The sequence below is a fragment of the Spermophilus citellus genome (assembly GCF_964194105.1).
Source record: "Spermophilus citellus genome assembly, chromosome: 18".
In the NCBI taxonomy this organism is placed as follows: Eukaryota; Metazoa; Chordata; class Mammalia; order Rodentia; family Sciuridae; genus Spermophilus; species Spermophilus citellus.
This window is the reverse complement of record NC_138200.1, coordinates 52,367,269-52,389,478: the sequence shown is the minus strand read 5'-3', so window position 1 is coordinate 52,389,478 and position 22,210 is coordinate 52,367,269. Positions and strand designations below refer to the sequence as shown.

Sequence of the window (22,210 nt, the reverse complement as noted above, 5' to 3'; positions counted from 1 at the left end):
TATTCCACTCGTGCAATCTAGTCTGATGGTGGCCAGGGAGCTAACATGGGCCTACAATCTAGAAATAAGTAGTGATTGGTTGTGGGCAACAGTGAGCGTTTACTGGTTTTCACAATTTATTTTCTTTTTTTTTTTTTTTTTTGGACACAATATCTTTATTTATTTATTTTTTTAATGTGGTGCTGAGGATCAAACCCAGGGCCTCGCATATGCTAGGCAAGCACTCTACCACTGAGCCACAACCCCAGCCACTCTTTTTTTTTTTAATATTTATTTTTTTCGTTGTAGTTGGACACAATGCCTTTATTTATTTGTTTGTTTGTTTGTTTTTATGTGGTGCTAGGTGGATTGAACCTAACTAAGGTTTATACCTGCTAGGTGAGTGCTCTACCACTGAGCCACAACCCCAGCCCTCAGAACTTATTTTCTAGTAGCAAAACCTTTTTCATTAAAAAAAAAAAAAAAAGGTGGGGAAAGGAGGGGGAATTCCCTAGATTTTGTAAATGTTGTGCTCTTCTCAGTCTGTTCTGCATTATGCTGTGTGAAATCCTAGGTCTCTAGAAAGGAAAGCATGGGTGTTGATGGGTGCCACCTGTGAATCTGACACCATGTATTGTGTTACTAAGAAACAGAAAAGCAGACTACAGGGTGCTAGAAGAGCTCTTCTAAGCCTCATTCAAGAGAGCTCCAAGGAAGATTTGCAGCTTGAAACTCATTCACCCTCCAGAAAACATGAGCTAAAAGCACTCCTGGTGCTGTGGGGTAGCTCGGTGATGGAGCACATGTGTAACATACTTGAGGCCCTTCGTTCCATCCCCAGCACTGAAGGGAAAAAAATAAAACAACAACAAAAAAACCACTTAGCAACCATGTCTCCCATTGCTCGGAGTCAAAAAGCAGTTTTTTTCTTTTGTAATCTCTCCTTTGACTTCCTGGAGGGAAAGCTAGATAAACTTATATATGCCTTTCAAGGCAACCCAAATTTTCCTAAAGGTAAAGCCTATTCATTTGTCCTGTAGAAGTCTGTTTATCTCTGAGTATATTTGATTTCCACATTGATAAGACTACTGGGCCCTACATTCAGGAGCTCTCCTGCTGGTCCTGCTCAAGAAAGGTGGTCTCTGCCACTTCCAACCCTGACTTCTCTCAGCATGAAACAGGAATTCCTGATCCTAATTTTATCACCACCAAACTCCTAGCAGTCATTAAAGTCCTCTTCCTCCCATCTCTCCTTTTTGTCTCACACTACAGATGAGTCCACATCTGTAGTGGACATGAGGATGTCCATCCATCCTCAGCAGTGAGATGTGATAACAAGAAGCTTCTGGGTGGACCAGAGATACAGTTCCTAGATGGGGGCTTGTGTCTGAGAATCTAATTTCCTCCTTCCTCCCTGGTCAGCAACATGTCAGATTCTCCCCACATTGATTCTCCTGTCTCTAATCTGGAAATTTCACAGGTACAGAGAAGCATTGGAGACCCTTCTGCAACAGTAGTGATAGCAGTCATGGCCTCCTGCCAAGGGTGTGTGACACTATGTTAGCCTTTCTCTTGTCATCCAGCTGGCACCTTTTGTAAAGCCTCTATTGTTATGTAAGGAAGGGCAGCAGATTGAAGAGTCTCCTTGAGTAGAGATGAAGTGATGTCATAAACTACTGATCTACATGTGCTGCTCCTCCTCGCTACAGCTGAAGTTCATAATCCTGGAAGTTCAGGCCTGAGACTCCTATATATGTCAATGATAAGTGTTCTGTGGACTTCTTTTTCGTTTTTAATTTATTTTTATGTGGTGCTGAGGCTTGAATCCAGTGCCTCACTTGTGTTAGGCAAGCACTCTACCACTGAGCCACAACCCTAACCTTCGTGGACTTCTTGAGGCTCAGGGTTGTTAGATGTAGTGGTAGGAAGTGAAAAGAGTTGGAAGGATTATTCCAAAGCACTGAACTCAGTTGGGGCCTCTGTCAGGATGTGAACTTCCAAATGGCTGGACTAGGCTTCTCTCTATGAGAGGACCTATATAAAATACATATAAAAAAACTCCATGTTCGTGTTGGTTTTAAAACATCTTTTTCAAAAATCAAATTTTCAAAATACTAAACAGGAACTATTTGCATTTAAAATGTGGCTTCTATGTGAGTCGCAGTGTGCCCTTTGCTCAGTGTTGATGTGTGTTCAGCCTTTCCTGTGATGATGTTGACACAGCTGTGCTGGTCCAGGCACTTTAATACACTGTCTCCATTGACACTTTCTCTTCTTCCCTACAAGGTGGATATAATTAATTTTATAGTAATAAACCAAAATCCAGAAAGGTTTACAAAAATCCAAGTATTTAGCAATGAACTGAGAAATTTTGGTCCAGATATTTCTGCCTTCAAAGCTTTTTAAGTTCAGCACCACTAATTGGCTCTTCTGGGTAGTCCTGGGACCTAGGTAGTCATCATGTGAATCATCAGTCATTTGTATGGAGTTATTATTTTTTGTTGCAAGATATATAGTTCATTTGCAGTTCATAGTAACTTTCATTTTTGCTGCAAGATGGCCAGAGGAATTAGCTTGCTGTGCCTGTGAAAATAGAACCCATCCAAGACTTATCAAGGCAAGCTGCACCCTGCACTGAGCCACTAGAAATTGTGTTCCAACCATTGATCCCATATGAAAGCATTCAAGGGATAAATAAAAGGATGAGGGAATGAGAACTGGGTATTTGGAGATACATATGCCAGAGAAGGCATCCTTGCCTTGGTTGCCCTGGTCAGGGACATCCAGGATTAGAGGCTGCTCTTCCAGCTAAGAAGTACCGATGGAGTTTAGGAAGGGATCCAGATGGCCCAGAGGAGAAGCCCAGGCACACAAATTGCCCAATATGATCTTTAGCCAGAAGAGTGAGCACAGATTAGTCCATCCCAAGACCACTGACCATAATGAGGCCAAGCCCTGCCTCATCATCACTGTCTTTCCTTGCCTGGCCATCAGGCCCTCCTGCACAGCAGCTCCCATCTCTTCTCATGAACCTCTCTCCAATCTTCTTCTGGCCAGAACAGAATAGGCAGGGGAGGGACCTCAGTAGGGGAAAAGATCAAAAGGAAAATTTTAGAGGAGCCCTCAGATCATGTATTCAGGTCTTATGAGTAAGCCACTGTTAGGCCTTTTATTTTACTTTATTTAATATTTTACTTTTTAGTTGTAGTTGGACACAATACCTTTATTTATTTTTATGTGGTGCAGAGGATCGAACCCAGGGTCTCGCACATGCTAGGCGAGCGCTCTACCACTGAGCTACAACCCCAGCCCCCAGGCCTTTGATTTTTTTATTCTGAATGAAATGAGAAGCCTTTGGAGGGTTTATATGGAGGAGAGAAATGGTCTGACCCAAATGATCAGCTTTCAATCACTATGACATAATACCCAAGATAAACAACTAAAGGGAGGAAAGATTTATTTTAGCTTATGGTTTCAGTTCATGATCAGTTCTATTGCTTTTGGACCTATGTGAAGCAGAATATCAAGATAAAGATGTATATAGTAAAGCAAAGCTGCTCTCCTCATGACAGCTAGGAAACAAAAGGAGATAGAAAGGAAGGGACTATGGTCCCAAAACTCCATTCAAGGGCACCCCCCAGTGACCTTCCTTCATTCCACTAGGCCCTACCTCCTAAAGGTTATACCACCTTCCAATAGGACCGAGGGCTGGGGACCAAGCCTTCAACACATGGGCCTTTGAGGGATATCCAGGATTCACATTCTGGTAAGATTTAATAGAACCACCTTGGCTACCATGTTGTGAAGAGATTGAGGGAACAGAACAGAAGCAGGGGGGGATCAACTGACCATTGCTCTAATCTAGGCTAAAAACAGTAGTGACTTGGACAAGGAAGGTGGCAGTGAGGCTAATTAGATTCTAGATGTGTAGTTTGAAAGGCTAAGCCAATAGGATTTAATAATATTAAAAGTGGGATTGAGAGGTGACTCCAGCAATTTCAGCTAAGATGCGTAAGACCTGAGGAAGAGAGTATCAAGAAGCCCATTTTTAAAGTAGTTTTTGTGTTTTTATGTGTAGTGCCAGGGATTGAATCCAGGACCTTGTGCATGTGAGGCAAGCATTCTAACAAAACTGAGCTATAGCCCCAGCCTAAGAGCCCCATTTTAGATTCTGCTCCTCTTACACAAGTTTGAGGCCAGCCTCAGCAACTTATCAGGACTTTATCTCAAAATAAAAGGGCTGTGGATGTGGCTCAATGGTAAAGCAGGACCAACAAAAAAAGAAAAAGATTTTACCTCCTCTGCCTTGAATGTCTTTGGGAATGGCACTATTGACTACAGCCAATTCCCACATTACTTATAAACCCCAAGTAATCCTTCCAGTTATGTTTCCTGGCAGGCATCCAAGACTTTATGAATCCTCACTCTTGGCACTGTCCTGCCTCAGTGCCATTGCACATGTGGTGCTCCCTCTCTAGGTGCCCTTTGCCCACCTGCTTCCTTTAAGATAATTCCAGTGTCACTCTTCCCTTTAGCCTTCTTGCTGTCTACACAGGGAGTTGCTGTTTGTCTCACCAAACCTTGAGCCTGTTTCTTCAAGAAGCCCAAGACTTTTTGAGAGAATTGGGGGTAGTAGGGTTTGAGTTGCCCACTGTGGGCATTGTCTGCCAAATAAATAATTAAATACCGTCATGTCTGCACCTAACCCAGATAGTTTACTGTGATTGTTAAACTTATGACTAGTCTGGACTGCTTTGAGCTTTGGCGCTCTCTCTCTCTCTCTCTCTCTCTCTCTCTCTCTCTCTCTCTCTCTTTCTTTCTTTCGTAGTGTTGGGGATTGAATCCAGGGCCTTGTGCATGTGAGGCATGAGGCAAGCACTCTGCCAACTGAGCTATATCCCAATTCCTCTGATTTTTTATTTTATTTTTATTTTTGAAGGTACAGGATTTTCCTTCTACTTGAACCGAACTCTAAGCTAGCGGAGCAACCCAGGTGTTAGTTAGGGTGTTAGTGTCTTGTTGGCTGTTCATACCTTCATGAGTTTTCACCTTAAATCACTCATAAAGAAGCTGTGCAGCTCCCTGGGGTCCTTGTTTTGCCTCTATTCTGGGGATTGAACCCAGGGGTACTGTACCACTGAGCTACATTCCAAGCACTTTTTATTTTTGAGGGTCTCACTAAGTTGCTGAAGCTGGCCTTAAGCTTTTTATCCTCCTGCTTCAGCCTCCAAGTAGGCTGGAATTAACAGATGTGCATCACTCTACCCAACTACTTTGCTATCTTTGAGTGTTCCAACCACAGCAAACTTAAAATGGGTATGAGGTCAGAAAAACTGTTTTCATTTCCTTTCCCCTCTACTGGAAGTGAACAGTTTCTCTTTTTACCTCTCGAAGTTGACCAGTGGAAATTTTCAGAGAACAGTCTGCAGGACACTTAGGGCCCTCTCTGGAGTTATAACTGAGAATGCCACACCTATCCCCAAAGAATATGGATTATCTTGACCCAAACAAAATTATCTAATAAAATTATAATGTCCATGATGTGTGTCTTCCCCTCAATCCCATCTGTATTATCAGGGTTCTCCAGAGAATCAGAACTAAGAACATACTGTGAGAGAGAGATTTATTTGAAGATACTGGTACAGACATATGCCTGTAATTTTCAGCCTCTCAAGAGGCTAAGGCAGGAGGATTGCAAATTTAAGCCTCAGCAATTTAGCAACACATTGTATCAAAATAAAAACTAAAACTGCTGGAGATGGGGCTGGGGCTGTAGCTCAGTGGCTGAGCACTTGCTTAACATGGGTTAGAACCTCAGCATCACATATAAATAAACAACAACAAAAAAGCATTCTGAACATATGCAACTACAAAAAGATGGAGATGAAGCACAGTGGTAAAGTGCCCCTGGGTTCAATCCTCAGTACCAATAAATAAATAAATGAATAAATAAAACCTGCCAGGCAGGCCAGCCTGCTAGAAATTCTGGCAAGAGTCTATATTACTTGGGCCTCAAGGCATTCTGGAGGTATAATTCCCTCCTCTGAGGAGAACTTCAGTCTTTTCAGTCAGCCCTTCTACTGATTGTGTGAGGCCCACTCACATTATTCCATGTAGTCTGCTTTAGTCAAAATCATCTGACTTAAATGTTGATCACATCTAAAAAAGTACCTTCAGAGCAACATCTAGACTGGCATTTGAATGGCCCGCCCTATAGTGTAGTTGAGTTGATCACATAAAATTGACTGTCATATACCTATCTTCAACTCCAGCCTTGGGTTGTGTTTGTTGTTGAAACAGGTTCTTACTAATTTACTGAGCTGGCCTTGGAGTTGTGATCCTCCTGCCTCAACTCCATTCATGCCTCTTAAGAACCTTTTCCTGGGCTGGGGATGTGGCTCAAGCGGTAGCGCGCTCGCCTGGCATGCGAGCGGCCCGGGTTCGATCCTCAGCACCACATACCAACATAGATGTTGTGTCCGCCGAGAACTAAGAAATAAATATTAAAAATTCTCTCTCTCTCTCCTCTCTCTCCTCTCTCACTCTCTCTTTAAAAAAAAAAAAAAAAAAAGAACCTTTTCCTGGGGCTGGTGTTGTGGCTCAGTGGTGGAACACTCACCTAGCACACATGAGGCTCTGGGTTCCATCCTCAGCACCACATAATAATGAAATAAAGGTATTGTGTCCACCTACAACTAAAAAATATTCAGAGAGAGAGAGAGAGAGAGAGAACCTATTCTTGCAGGCATGGTGGCACATGCCTATAATCCCAGCAACTTGGCAGGCCAAGGCAGGAGGACTACAAGTTTGAAGCCACCTCATCAACTTAGTAAGGCCCTAAGTGATTCAGTGAGACTCTGCCTTAAAATGAAAAAGAACTACAGTTGTAGCTTAGTGGTTGAGCATCCCTGAGTCTAATTCCCAGTACTGAAGCCAGAGGGAGGGTTTTGGAGAGACCAATAACCTTTCCTCTTTATTTAACCCATAACTTTCCAGTCACTGTGACCATTTTCAGTCTAAGCTGAGTAACCCTTTCTCTTCTCCCAGGCCACTTTCTAGTCCTATAGGAGGCATTGCATGGTCCATCTGCTTTGGAGAAATAAGATGTTTTCCCTAGTGTAAACCCTTGGAACTTTGAGATTTCCTATTGTGTCTTACTTGTAGGCATTGGGAAGAATGTGGTTTGTGAAAAGGCAGCAACATCGATAGATGCCTTCCGGATGGTGACAGCTTCACGCTACTACCCACAGCTGATGAGCCTGGTGGGGAATGTGCTGCGCTTCCTGCCTGCTTTTGTGCGCATGAAACAACTAATTGCAGAGCACTATGTAGGTGCAGTGATGATCTGCGATGCCCGCGTATACTCAGGCAGCCTGCTCAGCCCCAGCTACGGCTGGATCTGTGATGAGCTCATGGGTGGAGGGGGCCTGCACACCATGGGCACCTACATCGTGGACCTGCTGACCCACCTGACTGGCCGGAAAGCTGAGAAGGTGCATGGGCTGCTCAAGACCTTTGTGAGACAGAATGCTGCCATCCGTGGCATCCGGCATGTAACCAGCGATGACTTCTGTTTCTTCCAGATGCTTATGGGTGGTGGGGTGTGCAGCACAGTGACACTCAACTTCAACATGCCAGGTGCCTTTGTGCATGAAGTCATGGTGGTCGGCTCCGCAGGACGTCTTGTTGCCCGGGGAGCTGACCTCTATGGGCAGAAGAACACTGCCATGCAAGAGGAGCTGCTTGTGAGGGACTCCCTGTCTATGGGTGCAGGGCTGCCAGATCAGGGGCCCCAGGACGTCCCACTGCTCTACTTGAAAGGCATGGTCTACATGGTACAGGCCTTGCGCCAGTCCTTCCAGGGACAGGGCGACCGCCGTACCTGGGATCGTGCTCCAGTTTCCATGGCTGCCTCATTTGAGGATGGGCTGTATATGCAGAGTGTGGTAGATGCCATCAAAAGGTCAAGTCGATCAGGGGAGTGGGAGACTGTGGAGGTGCTGACAGAGGAACCTGATGCCAACCAGAACCTATGTGAGGCACTTCAGCGGAACAATCTATGACCTCTACATGGGCTCCCTGCCACAGAGCAGAGGGGCCAGGGATGAAACCAGAACTGTGATGGGGACTTGGCCATAGCAAAGACAGTATCATAATCAGCTCGGACTAAAACTGGGAGACAATTGAAGGGGCCCAAGGAAGATGACTTGTCCATCTGCTCATTTACTTCTCAAGACTTGAAGAGTAGCATGTGCCCCTACTGCCATGGCCTAGGCTTGCACAGTGTCAGGGCAGAGTTGCTACCAGGCCTCTTCATGGTTCTGCTAGTGAGCAGGGCCAGCAAAAGCCTGACTTGTGGGCCTGATCTCTGTTCTGACAGGATAAGAAAGCCCAAGAAACCAGCTTGGCTAATGCCAGAGGATAAATGACAAGGAACTTTGTTTCCATGCCCTTCTGGGCCAGGACATCTCAGGAACAGTAAGGGCAGTAAGTCGTCCTTCAGGGATCCTCACCTGCCCTTCCATGCAGCCAGACCCTTCTGGCCTCCAGGCTGACCCTTCCTGCGTGGAAGAGGGGTTTCTGTATTAGATGAGCTCTGGGGCTGTTGACCTAAGGAAAAGGGCCCCTGATTTGGCAGAGAGAAGACAAGGGGGAACTGTAGAACATCTGATGTCAATTAATAAATCGGAAAAATGTGACAGCATGATTCGTGGGTTTTGATTGGTGATTGGGGTTCTTTAATAATGAAAGATTTGTTTATTGCTATAGTTTTTATCTTTCCTCATGACCCATAGCAGCTCTGAGCCTGCCATGGATTTATCACCATCTACTGAGCCACAGAGGCTTCTGCCACTGCCTGCCCTTGTCTCCTGCTTGTTCCCTCATGGCCAAGTCCCAGGAGTCCTCCAAAGAAAAGTGTTTTCTCGACAGGTACACTCCTGTAATCCCAGCCATTCAGTTGAGGATTGAGGCAGGAGGATCAAAATCTAGGGCCAGTTGGGGCAATTTAAAAAGTGTTTCCTCAGAAGACAGTACACAAGTCTTCCATTAGGGGGTGCAGTTGGGCCTTGTGTTTCAGGCAGTCAGGGCAAGCCTCCTTGGCTTGAGGCCTGGAGGGATTCTGTTCTTCCAGCCCCGTGGTTTGGCTCCTGGAGAGACAGGAGCTTGAGGAGGAAGGGACCTCTGCTGCCTCTCAGAGTAGGTTTGGCTAACACTGCTTAACCCACCTGTACAGTCACTATCCATGTGTATGACTTTGTTCCTTTTTAGCCATGTCTGCCCCTTTATTTCCTTTGCCAGCCTGCTAGATGTGAAGCCTGGACAAACTCTTCCCTTCTCTAGCCTTCCTCCCTCTTCCCGCCCTGGGCTTCTTGCCAAAAAGGCGCAAGGAGTTTTGCTTCTTCCTCTTGGCACCCCTTATAGAAGTCACCAGGCCTGTTTTCCTGTAGTGACCTGCTTTCAGACATTGTCCTTGTGAGACAAAATAACAAGGGTTAGTGTTGGAGTAATCTTATGGCATGCTGGGCCCCCAGGGTAAACAACTCATGCATATTATTTCAACTCCAAACCACTCTGTGAAGATTTAGTAGGCCCATTATTCAGATCAGAAAACAGGCACAGTGGGGTAAAGTTACTGCCTTCCTGTAGATTATAAGAAATGGAGCCAGGAGTATCTGCATTTGAGAATCTTAACTCACAAGCCCAGATGTGTCCCTCCTGGAGCAGGAGTCTCAACCTATCCTGAACTAGGGGGAGAAGAGAAAGCCCACCATTAGGCTGATAGTTAATTGTCCCTGGGACTCAGCTCAGCAGGTCAGTCACTCTGGGTATTACTGGGGTGTCCAAGTCCCTCCTAAATTTGGGGCTTGACCAAGAAAACATAAGATGCTCGTACATAAGAAAAGTCCATGTTGCTGACCCACAGTGGCCAAATGTTGGTTTTGGAGGACTGCTGTTTACAGAGACAGATTCCCAGAAGTGCTGGGGCAGATTGCAGTGAGCCTAGTGTAGAGCTGCTTTTGTTTATTTTAATTTGGGGGGGGGGGTTGTAGATTGATTCAATACCTTTTTTATTTATTTTAATGTGGTGCTGAGGATCGAACCCAGTGCCTCACACATGCTAGGCAAGCACTCTAGCACTGAGCCACAATCCCAGCCCCTAGAACTGCTTTTATGAGACCCCAAGTTCTCTGAGGGAACCCCCCCATCACCCTATCCCCCTGACATTTTTCCTTCAGTATGGGGGTCTTTACTACTGAGCTACATCCCCAGGTCTTTTTATTTTTTATTCTGGGACAGGGTCTTGCTAAGTCACCCAGTGAGGTCTCAAACTTGCTGTCCTCCTGCCTCAGCCTTGCTAGTCACTAGATTACAGACATGTGCTCCTGGGCCTAATCCTCCTGACATCTTCACCATCGTGTACCTCTTGGGCATCATAGCTCACTGGTTCCACTTTGGGAATGGGGAGGAGAATTGAGCCTGGAAGTGGCCCAGATGCCTATGATCAATGGATCCCATGGGTGAGCAGAGCCCAAACTGGCTCCTGGCTTGTCCTGCAGCGCCCCCTCACGGAGGAAGGTAGCAGCATCTCCTAGGACCTGAAATTTGATTCCCAAATTTTGGAAAGCTCCCAACACTTCTTAAGTCAAAGTAAAGTTTTTACAAGCTCAGTGAAAATTCATCTTGTCCCCTCTGAATCAACAATCAGAAGATAACTTACAAAATAAGTTATCTAAGATAACAGTCACCAGCCTCCAAACAAATCTAGGCCTCACATTCACTAAGACCTGGCAGCTACTTCCTCACCTTCCTGTCCTGTCTCTTTTCCATTCTTCACACTGCTGCCCATTTGACCTCTCCATAATGTCAGGCCAAGGACCCTGTTTGTCTGTACTCCTCTTTGTCACCCCCCAATTTGGCCAGTTTGGGCCCCTGATGTTCACGTGATGTTTCAGCCACACTGAGCAGCCCTCCTGCATAGAGCTGACATCTTCCACACCAGCACAGTTTCATTCCTGACTTTTCCTTGGCCTGGAAAGCACTAGCTCTCCAGGAGTAACTGGAGGGCCACCTGATTACTACTTCTCCCCTGATTACTACTTCCCTAGGCAACAGTGGCCACCCCATTACCTGTGGTCCCTCATTTCCCCTTGAATCATGCTACCTCAGCATTTCCCCCTTAGAGTGAGCTTCTAGGAGCAGCAGTAACTTCTCCCTTCCTGTGGCTCCCATTACCCCTGCTTAGAACAGTTCTTTTCTAATCATCATTCCCTCCTTCACCTGTGGGGAAATGAGCAGAGCTTCCTTCTCAATGCTGGTCTTGACCATACCACCAGCCCCAAAGACCACCAAGAGAGTAGATGCTTGGCCTTCTTAGATCAGGCCTTAACCAGAGAGCCAAGTCCACAGATTTTATAGAACTCAGAGGAAGGCAGAGAGCCTCACAGGCTCCAGCATGTGGTCTTACTTCCTTTTTTAAAAAATTTAGTTGTTGATGGATCTTTATTTTACTTATTTGTATGTGGTGCTAAGAATTGAACCCAGGGCCTCACACATGCTAGGCAAGCACTATTCCACAGAGCTACAACTCCAGCCCATGTGGACTTACTTTCAACATGTTCAAGAACACTTCCCTGGGGCTGGGGATGTGGCTCAAGCGGTAGCGTGCTCGCCTGGCATGCATGCGGCCCGGGTTCGATCCTCAGCACCACATACAAAGATGTTGTGTCCGCCAATAACTAAAATAAATAAATATTAAAAACTTCTTTTTTTTTTGAATTTTAATATTTATTTTTTGGTTATCGGCGGACACAACATCTTTGTATGTGGTGCTGAGGATCGAACCTGGGCCGCACGCATGCCAGGCAAGCGCGCTACCGCTTGAGCCACATCCCAGCCCTAAAAAATTCTTTAAAAAAACAAGAACACTTCCCTGCAGGCCTCTGCTTCCTCAGCCATAAAGTGAGGTCAACCTCAATTATCTAGCTCTGAAATACCCTGAAGAATCTGAGTTCATCTCTACGGATGAGATTCAGTCTGTGTGGGCTCTATGGACAGTATCACCTTGGGGTGGGCAAAATACAACCCAGGGAAATCTAAAGATGAAAAGAGAAAGAAGTGTCCAGACCTCATGGCTTGCTTATGACCTTGCAATGGAACAATTGAGTATCCAAGTGACCCTCCCAAAGGAGGGAACAGCCAGGAATAATGCCAAGAAAAAGGGCCATGCCCATTTTCATCCTGCCTGGGCCTGCCCACTCAGCCTCCTCTGATAACCATGCTGACTATTATTCCAGGGTCCCAGCACATTGTTGTGTAATTCAGATAGCTTAATTCATTCAGATTCTGACCTATCCTCTCCACAGCCTCCTCCAACCCCTCAATGGTCTCCCCATCTTTGGTACCTTTTATGGGGGTTGTCTGATAGGTGGATATGATTCATTGATGTGTGTCTTTGGGGAATTCCCAGTTCAGTTGCAAAGACAGTTATATTCCACAGTTTCAATAGTATACAATACAAGGCAACATTGCCTGCTGCCTGGCTCAGCAGAAAGAGGGTACCCAAATTGTCAAGGATCATGTGTGCACTAGCCAGACGGATGGGTTAGGGAATAAAGGCTTCTTAGCAGGAAAACCCCATGTGCAGAGAGTGAAAGTAAGAAAAGGTGTGGCTGACCAGGGAGTTAGAGACACTGGGAAGTTTCAAGGCAGCTGGGGCAAGAGGAGAAAGGTGCTAGAGGGACAGTGACACCATCAAGGGTGCAGAAGTGTGAGGCAGGGTCACTGCATAGATCCAGCTGTGGTAATGGGTGGAAAATATTTCAAAGCTGCCACTTAGGGCAGGTAAATGAACCTTTCCACCCAGGAATACCATGTGTTGGTCCCCTTGAGGTCAGGCTAAACACAGGCCCTTCCCTGAGAGACAGCAGGGCCAAATGCCTGCTTCTCATGACCTTTTTTTGTGGGGAGGGGATACTGGGGATTAAATCCACGGTACTTTACCATTAAGCCACATCCTCAGTCCTTTTTATTTTTTGAGACAGGGTCTCACTAAGTTCCTCGGAGCCTCACAAAGTTGCTGAGAATGGCTTTGAACTTGCAATCCTGCCTTAGCCTCCCACGCCTCTGGGACTACCAATGTGTGCCACCATGCCCATCTGCATGACCTTTTCTCTGCCTCAGGTTCCTTCCCCATTCCCTCTTCATTCCCCACCATTAGCCTACCTGACCCTGATTCACCTGGAGAGACTTAAATACACAGAACTGGGCCCTTTGCCTGCCCAAACCCACTTTTTATTCAGGCCTAGGATGGTACCCAGGAATCTCATTTGTCAGATGACATGGCCCCTGGTAATCCAGATGACTGGCCCAACTTCAAACTCTGCACAGGAGAGTCCTTCACCCTTCTTCACAGCCTCTTTCTTTCCCCAATTCAAGCATCATATTTGGGGAATTGGTCTTAGAAAAGGAAAAATGTTTATTTTCCAAGTTCTCAAATGGGAGCAGGGGCCAAATTTCCCCCTCCATCTAGCCCTCAGGCTACAGCCCTGGAGAATGGGAACACCCAGTGGGTGAAGTCACTTGTACTGAGGGGAGAGTGGGGGCACAAGGGGAGCAGTGCAGACACTCAGCATCTTGTCGATATCCACCTGGGTTGACTTATCCACCTCTGCCTTGAGGTGGCCACGCATCCCCAAGCTGGGAAAAACCCCAAGCTCCACTCCAGCCTCCTCTCCCAGGGGAGCCAAGGCATGAGTGGGGGGAACTAACACATTGGAATAGGGCAAAGGGAGACCTAAGCCCAGCTCACCTGCCACAGGGAGCAAGGCCTGCAGCTGCTCCACACCTGCCTCCTCAGGAACCAGGGCCAACTCTGACTCAGGCTCTACCTCAGCCTCCCTGTCTTCCTCCCCTGCCTGGTTCAGCTCAGGGTTGCAATAGTTGATATACTGGTACAATGGCCGGAGGCGCTGAGCTTTTCCTGCAAGGACCCGGGGCAGGACAGGGGCTGGAGCGCCAGGCTGTGCAATGTCAGCTCCAGCAAGCAGGGAAAGAAGGGAAAGCCCAAGGACTGCCACTCACGTTCCAGCCCCAGGGTCTCTGGGGGTGCAGACACAGTGCTGGCTATAGCTGGAAGCATGGGAGCCCCCAGACTTTTGCGTTTCTTGGCTTTTTTGTGCTGTTTGGCAGATGGTGAGGGTTCATTCTGACAGCCCTCCAGCTCCTCTCTCTGCAGCAGCATCCCTGGTGGCAGCTCAGCTTCAGTCCTAGGATGGGCATGGTAGCTAGGTCCTGGGAGGCTGGGAGACTAAAGTTGGGGACAAGAGGCCTGAGAGGCAGCCTTCAGCCTCTGGCTCCTTTGCCTTGAGCCTAGGGACTAGCCCCGCCTATCCCACCAATCCAGGACTATAAAGCTATCCCTTTCTTGGTCAATGAAATCCCAGGCCCAATAGGGTCCCAGCACTTATGTGACCTCATTCCCCTTCAAGACATGGAGGTTCCATCTCTCTTGGTGCTGGTGCTCCCTATGCCAGAGCTCTTGAGGAACAGAATAGGCAGAGTGATGATAGTGGCAGGGGACAAGAATCTGCCCCACAGCCATACAGGATTTAGGAATTCTCCAGGGGTTAGTTTGAGGCTCAACCCCATCCCTGCAGTTCCTTCCCTCTGAAAAACCTCCTCACTTGATCGGTTTCCTCTTCAGTCCATGACTGGGCCCCACGATGGAGGCCCCAAGCCTGGGGCCTCTCTCGACTCCTGCCTCTGCCTCAAGCACTTCTTCCTCCAGCTTGATCCCCTCCTCCTGGAGCTCTGGCTCTCTGCAGTGTCCTGTTGGACACACGTCTTCACCCTGGGTACTGCAGGCCTCATAAGCTGGCACTGGGCACTGGTCTCCCATCATTGAGCACTAGAGGCAACACATAGGTAATTAGTTGCCATGGCCAAACAAAAGATGTAGGAATCAGCCATTCAATGCCCAACATCAGCCCCCAAACACCAGAGAAAGGGCACCAGCCCGGGCCCCTCCACTGTAAGGCCTGAACTGGCAGTTAGGGGGTCAGATCACTCAAAGTTCCGCCCTCAGAGCACCGTGGCCAAATGTTTGAAGGCTGATGGCCAGATCATCAGGACCATCACCTCAGGGCTCTGAGCATGATTAACTGGTGACTCCACAACCTGGACCAGCCCTGCAACTGTCCCCTCTGGGTCCCCTGGCTTCCTCTCGGCCCCTGAGGCCATGGCTTCGATGGGTCAGAGCATTCTCGACGGTTGCTGCGGTAGGAGAGAGGGCACCCAGGGGCTGGACTGGTGGACCCTGTGTTGACTGAGGAACCCGCCAGGCGGCTAGAGCCTAGCCTAGCTCCCAATGGGACTGAAGGCTGTTCCGCCCATTCGGCTGGAACTACAAGCCCCAGAAGGCTTATCGCCAGATCATTGACCCCTGACCTCAGAGATGGAAAGCTATTTGTTGCCTGGCAACAGCAACTCCCGTCAGGTTGCAGAAGCTGGCGGCAAAACTGCTCAAGTGAGTCCCCGCGGGGGGCGTGCGGAGAGGGACAGCGAACCCGCAAAGAAGTGGGCTAAAATCGGGGTCGCAAAGGCAGCAAGGGTAGGCCGGGCCAGGAGCGCGGAGGAAGCTGGGGGAGTGATGGGAAGTGGAAAGCACGGCCTGGCTGCAGGGTCTGGGTTGAAGGAGGAAGCACCGGGGTAGGGAAAGGGGTTCCGGCGGGAGATGCGCAGCGTGGCAGGCCTCGGTGCACCGTTGCAGGGCGTCGACCGCAGCATGTGCGAAGGCCCGTCCCGCATCTCGGGGCCCATTCCCCCAGATCCTACGCTCTGCCCTGACTACTACCGGCGACCCGCCTCAGGTGAGTTGGAGCGTGCAGAGCGTGCCGCGGTGGGGCGAATTCCCCACTCCATAACTGAGCCCCGCACTCCACCCGGTCCCACCTCCTAGCCCAAGGACGCCTCGAGGGAACCGCTTTGAAGCTGGACCTGCTGACCTCGGAACCTGATTTGGACGCTGCCCCTCCCCGTGGCCCCCGCATCAGGCCCGGAGCCCGAGAAATCCTGGAGCGTAGCCAAATAGGCGTGGGGGATGTGCTGCTGCAACTGGGAGACATCTCCCTCGGTCCAGGAGCTTCTCCCAAGAGTAAGTCCCAGCCAGATAGAGCAGCAGTTGGAGATCAAAAGTGGAGATCTAAAGGAGCTGCTCCTTCTTCCCTGACCCGGACGCTGGCTTTGCCCCTGTAGATCTGTTTCCCCAATATAAAAGGAGTAGGAAATGAACTACCTCCTCGCAGGAGTGGACTGAATGAGATAGTCCCAGGAAGTCCTAGCTTCATGCATTCATGCATCAATGAAACACTTTGAAACAGGATTCATATAGATACTAGGAAAACAAAATCAAGGACAAGTGTGGGTCATCATAAAGTTAAGGTGGGAGGCAATAAACAAGAGATGAGTGTAATATGCGAGATGATTAATGGTATACTTCACTATAAAAATGTAAAAAACTGGGGTGGGGATGTAGCTCAGTAGTAGAGTGTTTGCCTAGCATGTACAAGACCTCAGGTTTGATGTCACAAAACAATAACAAGTTAAAAATGTAAAAAATAACAAAGAGATATGTACTATGTTAGGAAGGAAAGGCATAAGTTGATGCGATGGAATATGTGTGTGGGGTCTAACCCAGATGGGAGAGCCAGGGATATCTTTGTGCAGGAGGCAGGGTATGGGCCTATACTAAGATCTAGTTTAAGTTGGGTTGCATGGGCCATACATGGAGCAGAGCATGGCAGCATATTTTCTCCAGGGAAGGATCCTAAAGACCATGAGAAGGAAAATCTGAGGCGGATCAGAGAGATACAGAAGCGCTTCCGAGAGCAAAAGCACAGCCGGGAGCAGGGCCAGCTCAGGCCCCTGAAGGAACTGTGGCGGTCACCCAAGTATGACAAGGTGGAATCCCGACTCAAAGCCCAGCTGCAGGTATCTGTTTTAGGGAGCCAGAAATATTGTCTTTGTTGGCCATCAGGCAAAATTATACCGTGATCTGAGTTATGGGAAGGGAAGAAATCACAGAGAATTAAGATAACAAAGTATTAAGGGACAGCTGGTACTGCTGCAGGCATATCTGGGGTCTCTGCAGAAGTGGTAATGGCTGGGCTAATCATGAGGGTCCAGTAGGAATTAGGCAAGGGAAGTGTGGGAGAGAACATTCCATGGAAAGAGAACTTTACAAGTAGATGTTCCGAGACTAGAGGGTGAGCAGTGGGGATCCTGGGTACAGTTCACTGTGAGGGGGGAGAAGTATGAGTTTAAGCCAAGAAGTCAGATGAACCCACATCTGAAAGGACCACCTAAGCTACTTTCCAATGTTTTTGTGTGTGTGCGAATGTGTGCCATGTGGTTGTGTTGAGAATCAAACCCAGGGTCTCATTCATGCTAAGCATGTATTTTACCACTAAGCTATACCCCCTGGTCTTTCAACATTTATCTGAGGATAGTAGGGAGGGCAGGGGCTGGGACTGGGGTATAGTGGCCCCTGTATTGGGTAGGCACCATTCCTCTAAGAAGGAGAACTGAGAGAAAAGACAAGGTCACATAAGGATATACTGAAGCTCAGGCATCTGTGGGACTCCCAGGGGGTGGGAGTGTGTCCAGGAAGCAGATGGATGCTCAGGTCTGGATCTCAGGCATGAGATCCAGGAGTTATTGATGAGCAGGTTGAGAACAATGAGACCAAGGAAGTGGCCCCCTGGATTTGAGGGCTTGAAAGCCAGCCCTCAATGACCTTGGGGGGCTGAAGCTTGGCTAGGAGGGAGAAAAAAGTGCTAGCTGAACTGAGAGGGAGAAAAAAGTGCTAGCTGAACTGAATTAGAATGAAATATAGTTTGTTTCCTTAAATGTAGAAGAGACCCCCATGTTTAAATGCTAATAAGAAGTGGTCCTTTAAGAAAGAAAAGGCTCTGGGCTAGGAATGTGGCTCAAGTGGTAGCCCGCTTGCCTGGTATGCATGCGGCCTGGGTTCGATCCTCAGCATCACATACAAATAAAGATGTTGTGTCCGCCGAGAACTAAAAATAAATATTAAAAAAATTCTTTCTCTCTCTCTCTCTCTCAAAAAAAAAAAAAAAAAAAAAAAAAAGAAGAGGCCCTATAGGGATGGGGAGAGAAAAATCCTGAAAGGCCAGAAGGCTAGAGGCATGCCCTTGTGGTTTGAAACCCTGATGTCAGCCTAACTGATTCCTCTGCTATGTCCTGCCCTGCAGGAGCCTGACCCCGCCTCTGCAACAGAGCATGCCCACTTCCTGCGGGCACACTCCCGCTGTGGCCCTGGGCTCCCACCACCCCGTGTCCCCAGTCTCCAGCTAACCCCACCAGGACCCAAAGCTAAGGTGAGAGGATATGTGGGAGCTAGGAGGTGGTTGGGCAGGAATCCTGTGGGTGGGCATACAAAAGTACAACACAATGCTATTAACACCCACCATTCTTGCCATGTCCTACAGGGATCAGGCCTGAGTGTGGATTTCATTAGTCACAATGCCCAAGCTGCCAAGAGGGCCCCCCGGCGCCATTCCCGCTCACTGCAGGCCCTGGCACAGGTGCTGGAGCAGCAACGTCAAGCCCAGGAGCACTACAACGCAACACAGAAGGGCCATGTGCCTCGTTAGTAGGTCTCAGTGTCCAACACCCTGGGTGAGGGGCATCTATGGAGGGTGGGAGTCAATTGTCTTGGTTTCCTCAACCCTAGGCCTGTGTATTTACAGCTTGTTGGAGCGCAGGGATATGTGGCGGCGGGAGGCTGAAGCCCGCCAGCATAGCCAGCCAGACCCTGACATGCCCCCTGGTCATACCTGCATGCCTGAGAACCAGCGGCTGGAAACACTGAATAGTCTGCTCCAGAGTGAGTACTTGGGCAAGCGGGGCAGGATGGGGAGCCCACTGGGAACCATGCATCTCTGCCCAGTACTCACTGTTCCTGGGCCCCTGTAGGCCAGAGCCAGCTGCTGCGTGAGCTGGTACTGCTACCTGCCGGGGCAGACTCGCTGAGAGCCCAAGGCCACCGTGTTGAGCTGGACCGGAAGCTGGTGCAGGTAGAAGAGGCCATCAAGATCTTTTCCCGGCCCAAAGTCTTCGTGAAGATGGATGCCTGAGCCCCTTTGTTGGAGCAGTGGCAGGAAGATCCACACTGAGGATTGCCACATGGCTGCAAGAGGCAACAGGCCCGGTTATACAGCAGAGGTCCAAAAAGAGGAGCTTTCTGGGCAGGCAATATACCCAGAGTATTCTTCCCAGCTATCTGTGGTTGTAGAAGGGCCATCCCAGCCTTTAAACCCTTTTGACAAAATTAAACCTTTTGTACACAGTGGGGTTTGTTTCCATAAGAGTTTTGTTTGGAGGGAGGACTGGGGATTGAACCCAAGGTGCTAGGCAAGTGCTCTATCACTGAACTATATCAACATCCCTTTTTATTTTATTTTGAGAGAGCATCTCACTAAGTTGCCCAATCTGGCCTTCAACTTGCCATCCTCCTGCCTCATCCTCCTGAGTCACTGGAATTATAGGCATGTCCAATAATGTTTGGTCCATAGAAGCTTTCCTTACTTCAGAAATGCAAAGCCCCATGACCTTCCTTCTGCCTAACCATGGAAAGGTCTTTCCACTGCCCCTGTCATTCCTGTTTCATATCCAGAGTAGAAGGTAGGCTTATGGGATTGGAGAGGAGGCTGGGACTGGGACACAGAAGGACCATGTCTGTGTTTGTAGAAAACTTTTAATGTTCCTCAGGCTGAGAGGGCCCAATGGAACAAGCAAGCTAACCCCCGCCCCAACCAGGATGTCCCTACCATGTCCCAGCAGCCTAGAATAGAAAAGGGCTGCATCCTTGCCTGTCAGAGGCTGAAGCCGCTACCATCTCCTCGTATGCTACTCCCCCAGCCAGAGCTGGCCTGTTCCTGGCCATCCAGGGAGGGCAGAGAGTTTCGGACACCAGGAAGTAGGCAGCCGGGGTGCAGGTCCCAGCATGGCGGCTGAGACAGCCCATTGGAACGTGGAGGCGGTCGGTTCTCAATGACCAGGTCACTGCTGTCATCATCACTGTCGGGCTCAGCAGGCCCAGGCCCTGCAGAGGGAGGCCGTGTTAGCCTCCCAGATGCCCCTCGCACCACATTATTGCGCTGGTTGGCAGGCTTGACAGTGACAATGAGGTTATGGCTGTTGGCAACCATCATGTCCGTCACTTGGTCCAAGGTCTTCCCAGCCACCTCAATACCATTGACCTCAAGGATCTCATCACTAACTGCCAGCAGCCCTGTACTCTCAGCCAGGCCCCCACGTACCAGGCGGGAGATGAATATGCCTGGAACCCGCTCCAGGCCTTGGGGAGCCACACGCACACTCATGCCATCTCGAATGTAAAAGCCCAGAGGGCGGTCTGAACCATGCTTGTGCAGTCGAACCCGTCGGTGAGTCTCAGGCAGTAGGTCCACATCTATGACTGAGGAAACCTGGCGGAAATCTTGGGGCAGGCTGATTAGCAGGGGTGGCCGCGTGCGCAGGGGTGCCACTGGTCGCAGTAGAAGCCCTTTCCTGCGCCGCTGCAGAGAGTTGGAGGCAAATGCCAGGCCGCTGGAGTCAGCTTCTGCTGTAGGAGAGGGGGGTGCTGAGATCAGAGATGCTGCTCTCCTACTTGGGCCCTTTACAGGGAGCAATGGCTATTTCCTACCACTTGGAGGTCAGGCCAAGGGCAAGGACTGCAGAAGGTGAAGACTGAGTGCTCTGGGTATGGACTAACCCTTGTAGACCTGCCCGGTCACCCTACCCCACCGAGGCTGCCCACTGTACCCCATTCTCCTCACCCCGCTTCTGCACCAGTAGGCGCAGCGGCGGGGGCCCGCTGGCCAGGGCCCGATGCAGGCTGTCGTCGTTGGTGAGGGGCAGTAGGTCGCCGTGAGCATCCGTATAGCCAAGCAGCACGTCCAGGCCTGGGATCTGGTGCACTGCACGCAGCAACCGAGAAAACTCCTGGAAGCCGCTCACGGAAGCGCGGGGCAGCGCAAAGCGTCGGAACTCAGCGTCGAACTGGAGGCGGGTGGTGGCGGGGGAGAGAAGACTGGTTAGGACAGATCTCTTTTTCACACAGATCTAAGTCTGGCAGAACTAGGGGTAAAAAAGGGCTGCTGCAAAAGCTACAGCGTTGAGCCCACACCTCAGTTCCAGTATAAGGGACGCTGTCCAAGGTCTTGTCCCCGCCCTCCACGCACCAAAACCAGAGAGGGACTCTGGAGGCTGGCAGTGGAAGGAAGGAGGATGGATAAGGAAAAACAAGCAGAAAAAAAGAATGGGACGTGGAGGATGAAGGACAGAAGTGATGGGACCAAGGAGCAGGAAAGGGGAGAAGGAGAGAATTGGGAGTGCCTAGGGCCGGGGCCGGAGCCGGGGCCGAAGGCGCCCTTACTTTGCTCTTCACCTCGACGATGCTGTCAGGACTGCGCGCCGGAGTCCTCTGCGGCCTGGCCATTGCGGGACCGGGCGGACCAGGGACAGTGCCCCAGGCAGCCCGCGGAGGCGCAGGTGCACAGCCCGGCTGGCCCGCCCGCGCCGCCCCGCCCCTACTGTAGCACTCGCCCCGCCCTCCCATCCGGACCATGACGTCAAGGGGGCAGCGACACAGAGGAACGCGGAGTCCACGTCTCCTAGGAAACAGAGATGTGGGTGGAGAACATTCTTCCTCTGCTCCTACGTCATTACGCTAGGGTTCGCACGTCCGGAAGAGTCTGAGGGGACGGACTTGGCCAATCCGAGAGGATAAAGAGGGAAGTGACATTTATTGAGCGCTGTGTACTTTTATTTCCACTGGTCTTACAAGACTAAGCATTTTGTATATGAGGAAACTGAGTCATAATAAACTTCTGCTAAACCCCTCCGGGTCACACGGCGAAGTGGCTTCGAGCCAACTCACTCAAGCCACCACCCTCAGATCTCAGCAGCTTCAGGCCCAGGATCACTCTGCCTGCGAGCCAGCCTTTGGCCCCTTCCTTCCCGGTGTCGTGAGGAACGGCCCAAGGCCAGATTGCTCCTCAGAGAGATGTCCCGATAAGAATAACTGGACCAGGATGCAGCCCATGCAGCAGAGAGCTGCACACAATTTTCCAAACAAGATGCTCTACTACTCACGCGCGGCGCACACGTGGGCGGGGCCTCGGTTTTAGGACCCGCCCAACCTCTT

General features: G+C 49.4%; 4 protein-coding genes across 9 annotated transcripts in view; 2 read left to right on the top strand and 2 right to left on the bottom strand.

Moving 5' to 3' along the window:
- GFOD2 (Gfo/Idh/MocA-like oxidoreductase domain containing 2) overlaps nucleotides 1-9,514 on the top strand; it is a 47,955-nt gene extending 38,441 nt beyond the window's left edge. For 2 of the 3 annotated variants that reach the window (XM_081274392.1, XM_081274391.1), the window contains exon 4: nucleotides 7,144-9,514. In XM_081274392.1, coding sequence (XP_081130518.1) covers nucleotides 7,144-8,042 — 899 coding nt within the window. In that variant the 3' untranslated portion in view covers nucleotides 8,043-9,514. The remainder of the gene's footprint in view (nucleotides 1-7,143) is intronic. The other variant, XM_081274390.1, reaches the window with a different exon arrangement.
- A 2,383-nt stretch (nucleotides 9,515-11,897) lies between these two features.
- Nucleotides 11,898-18,547, bottom strand: LOC308637702 (uncharacterized protein C16orf86). Its single transcript, XM_081274395.1, has 4 exons — nucleotides 18,468-18,547; nucleotides 14,664-14,887; nucleotides 14,062-14,246; nucleotides 11,898-13,960 (listed from the first exon to the last, which is right to left on the bottom strand). The coding sequence occupies exons 1-4, from the start codon at nucleotides 18,477-18,479 to the stop codon at nucleotides 13,557-13,559; spliced, it is 825 nt and encodes a 274-aa protein (XP_081130521.1). The 5' UTR covers nucleotides 18,480-18,547; the 3' UTR covers nucleotides 11,898-13,556.
- ENKD1 (enkurin domain containing 1) lies at nucleotides 15,514-19,351 on the top strand. Its single transcript, XM_081274393.1, has 7 exons — nucleotides 15,514-15,848; nucleotides 15,938-16,132; nucleotides 16,796-16,968; nucleotides 18,252-18,377; nucleotides 18,489-18,652; nucleotides 18,750-18,886; nucleotides 18,976-19,351. Exons 1-7 carry the CDS (start codon nucleotides 15,713-15,715, stop codon nucleotides 19,134-19,136), a joined length of 1,092 nt encoding a protein of 363 aa, XP_081130519.1. The 5' UTR covers nucleotides 15,514-15,712; the 3' UTR covers nucleotides 19,137-19,351.
- On the bottom strand, nucleotides 19,059-22,089 carry PARD6A (par-6 family cell polarity regulator alpha). 4 transcript variants are annotated; one of them, XM_081274389.1, is made up of 5 exons: nucleotides 21,440-22,089; nucleotides 20,841-21,063; nucleotides 20,322-20,626; nucleotides 19,872-20,104; nucleotides 19,059-19,189 (listed from the first exon to the last, which is right to left on the bottom strand). In XM_081274389.1, the coding sequence occupies exons 1-5, from the start codon at nucleotides 21,629-21,631 to the stop codon at nucleotides 19,090-19,092; spliced, it is 1,053 nt and encodes a 350-aa protein (XP_081130515.1). In that variant the 5' UTR covers nucleotides 21,632-22,089; the 3' UTR covers nucleotides 19,059-19,089. The 4 variants fall into 4 exon arrangements, with proteins under 4 accessions (XP_081130515.1, XP_081130512.1, XP_081130513.1 ...); XM_081274386.1 differs by having other exon boundaries at nucleotides 19,872-20,626; XM_081274387.1 differs by having other exon boundaries at nucleotides 19,872-20,623.
- Nucleotides 22,090-22,210: the final 121 nt, after the last annotated feature.

What these genes read in the sequence shown, in the direction of transcription:
- ENKD1 (XM_081274393.1), top strand. Translation starts at nt 15,713, where the DNA reads ATGCGCAGCGTGGCAGGCCTCGGTGCACCGTTGCAGGGCGTCGACCGC. An exon ending in CTACCGGCGACCCGCCTCAG is followed by an intron (nt 15,849 to 15,937) that starts GTGAGTTGGAGC and finishes CCCACCTCCTAG; the next exon opens with CCCAAGGACGCCTCGAGGGA. An exon ending in ACTGAATAGTCTGCTCCAGA is followed by an intron (nt 18,887 to 18,975) that starts GTGAGTACTTGG and finishes GGGCCCCTGTAG; the next exon opens with GCCAGAGCCAGCTGCTGCGT.
- PARD6A (XM_081274386.1), bottom strand. Translation starts at nt 21,631, where the DNA reads ATGGTCCGGATGGGAGGGCGGGGCGAGTGCTACAGTAGGGGCGGGGCG. An exon ending in TCGTCGAGGTGAAGAGCAAA is followed by an intron (nt 21,064 to 21,439) that starts GTAAGGGCGCCT and finishes ACCCGCCTCCAG; the next exon opens with TTCGACGCTGAGTTCCGACG. An exon ending in CCTACTGGTGCAGAAGCGGG is followed by an intron (nt 20,627 to 20,840) that starts GTGAGGAGAATG and finishes CCTCTCCTACAG; the next exon opens with CAGAAGCTGACTCCAGCGGC.
- LOC308637702 (XM_081274395.1), bottom strand. An exon ending in CTGAAGAGGAAACCGATCAA is followed by an intron (nt 14,247 to 14,663) that starts GTGAGGAGGTTT and finishes TGCCCATCCTAG; the next exon opens with GACTGAAGCTGAGCTGCCAC. An exon ending in AGAGACCCTGGGGCTGGAAC is followed by an intron (nt 13,961 to 14,061) that starts GTGAGTGGCAGT and finishes GGGTCCTTGCAG; the next exon opens with GAAAAGCTCAGCGCCTCCGG.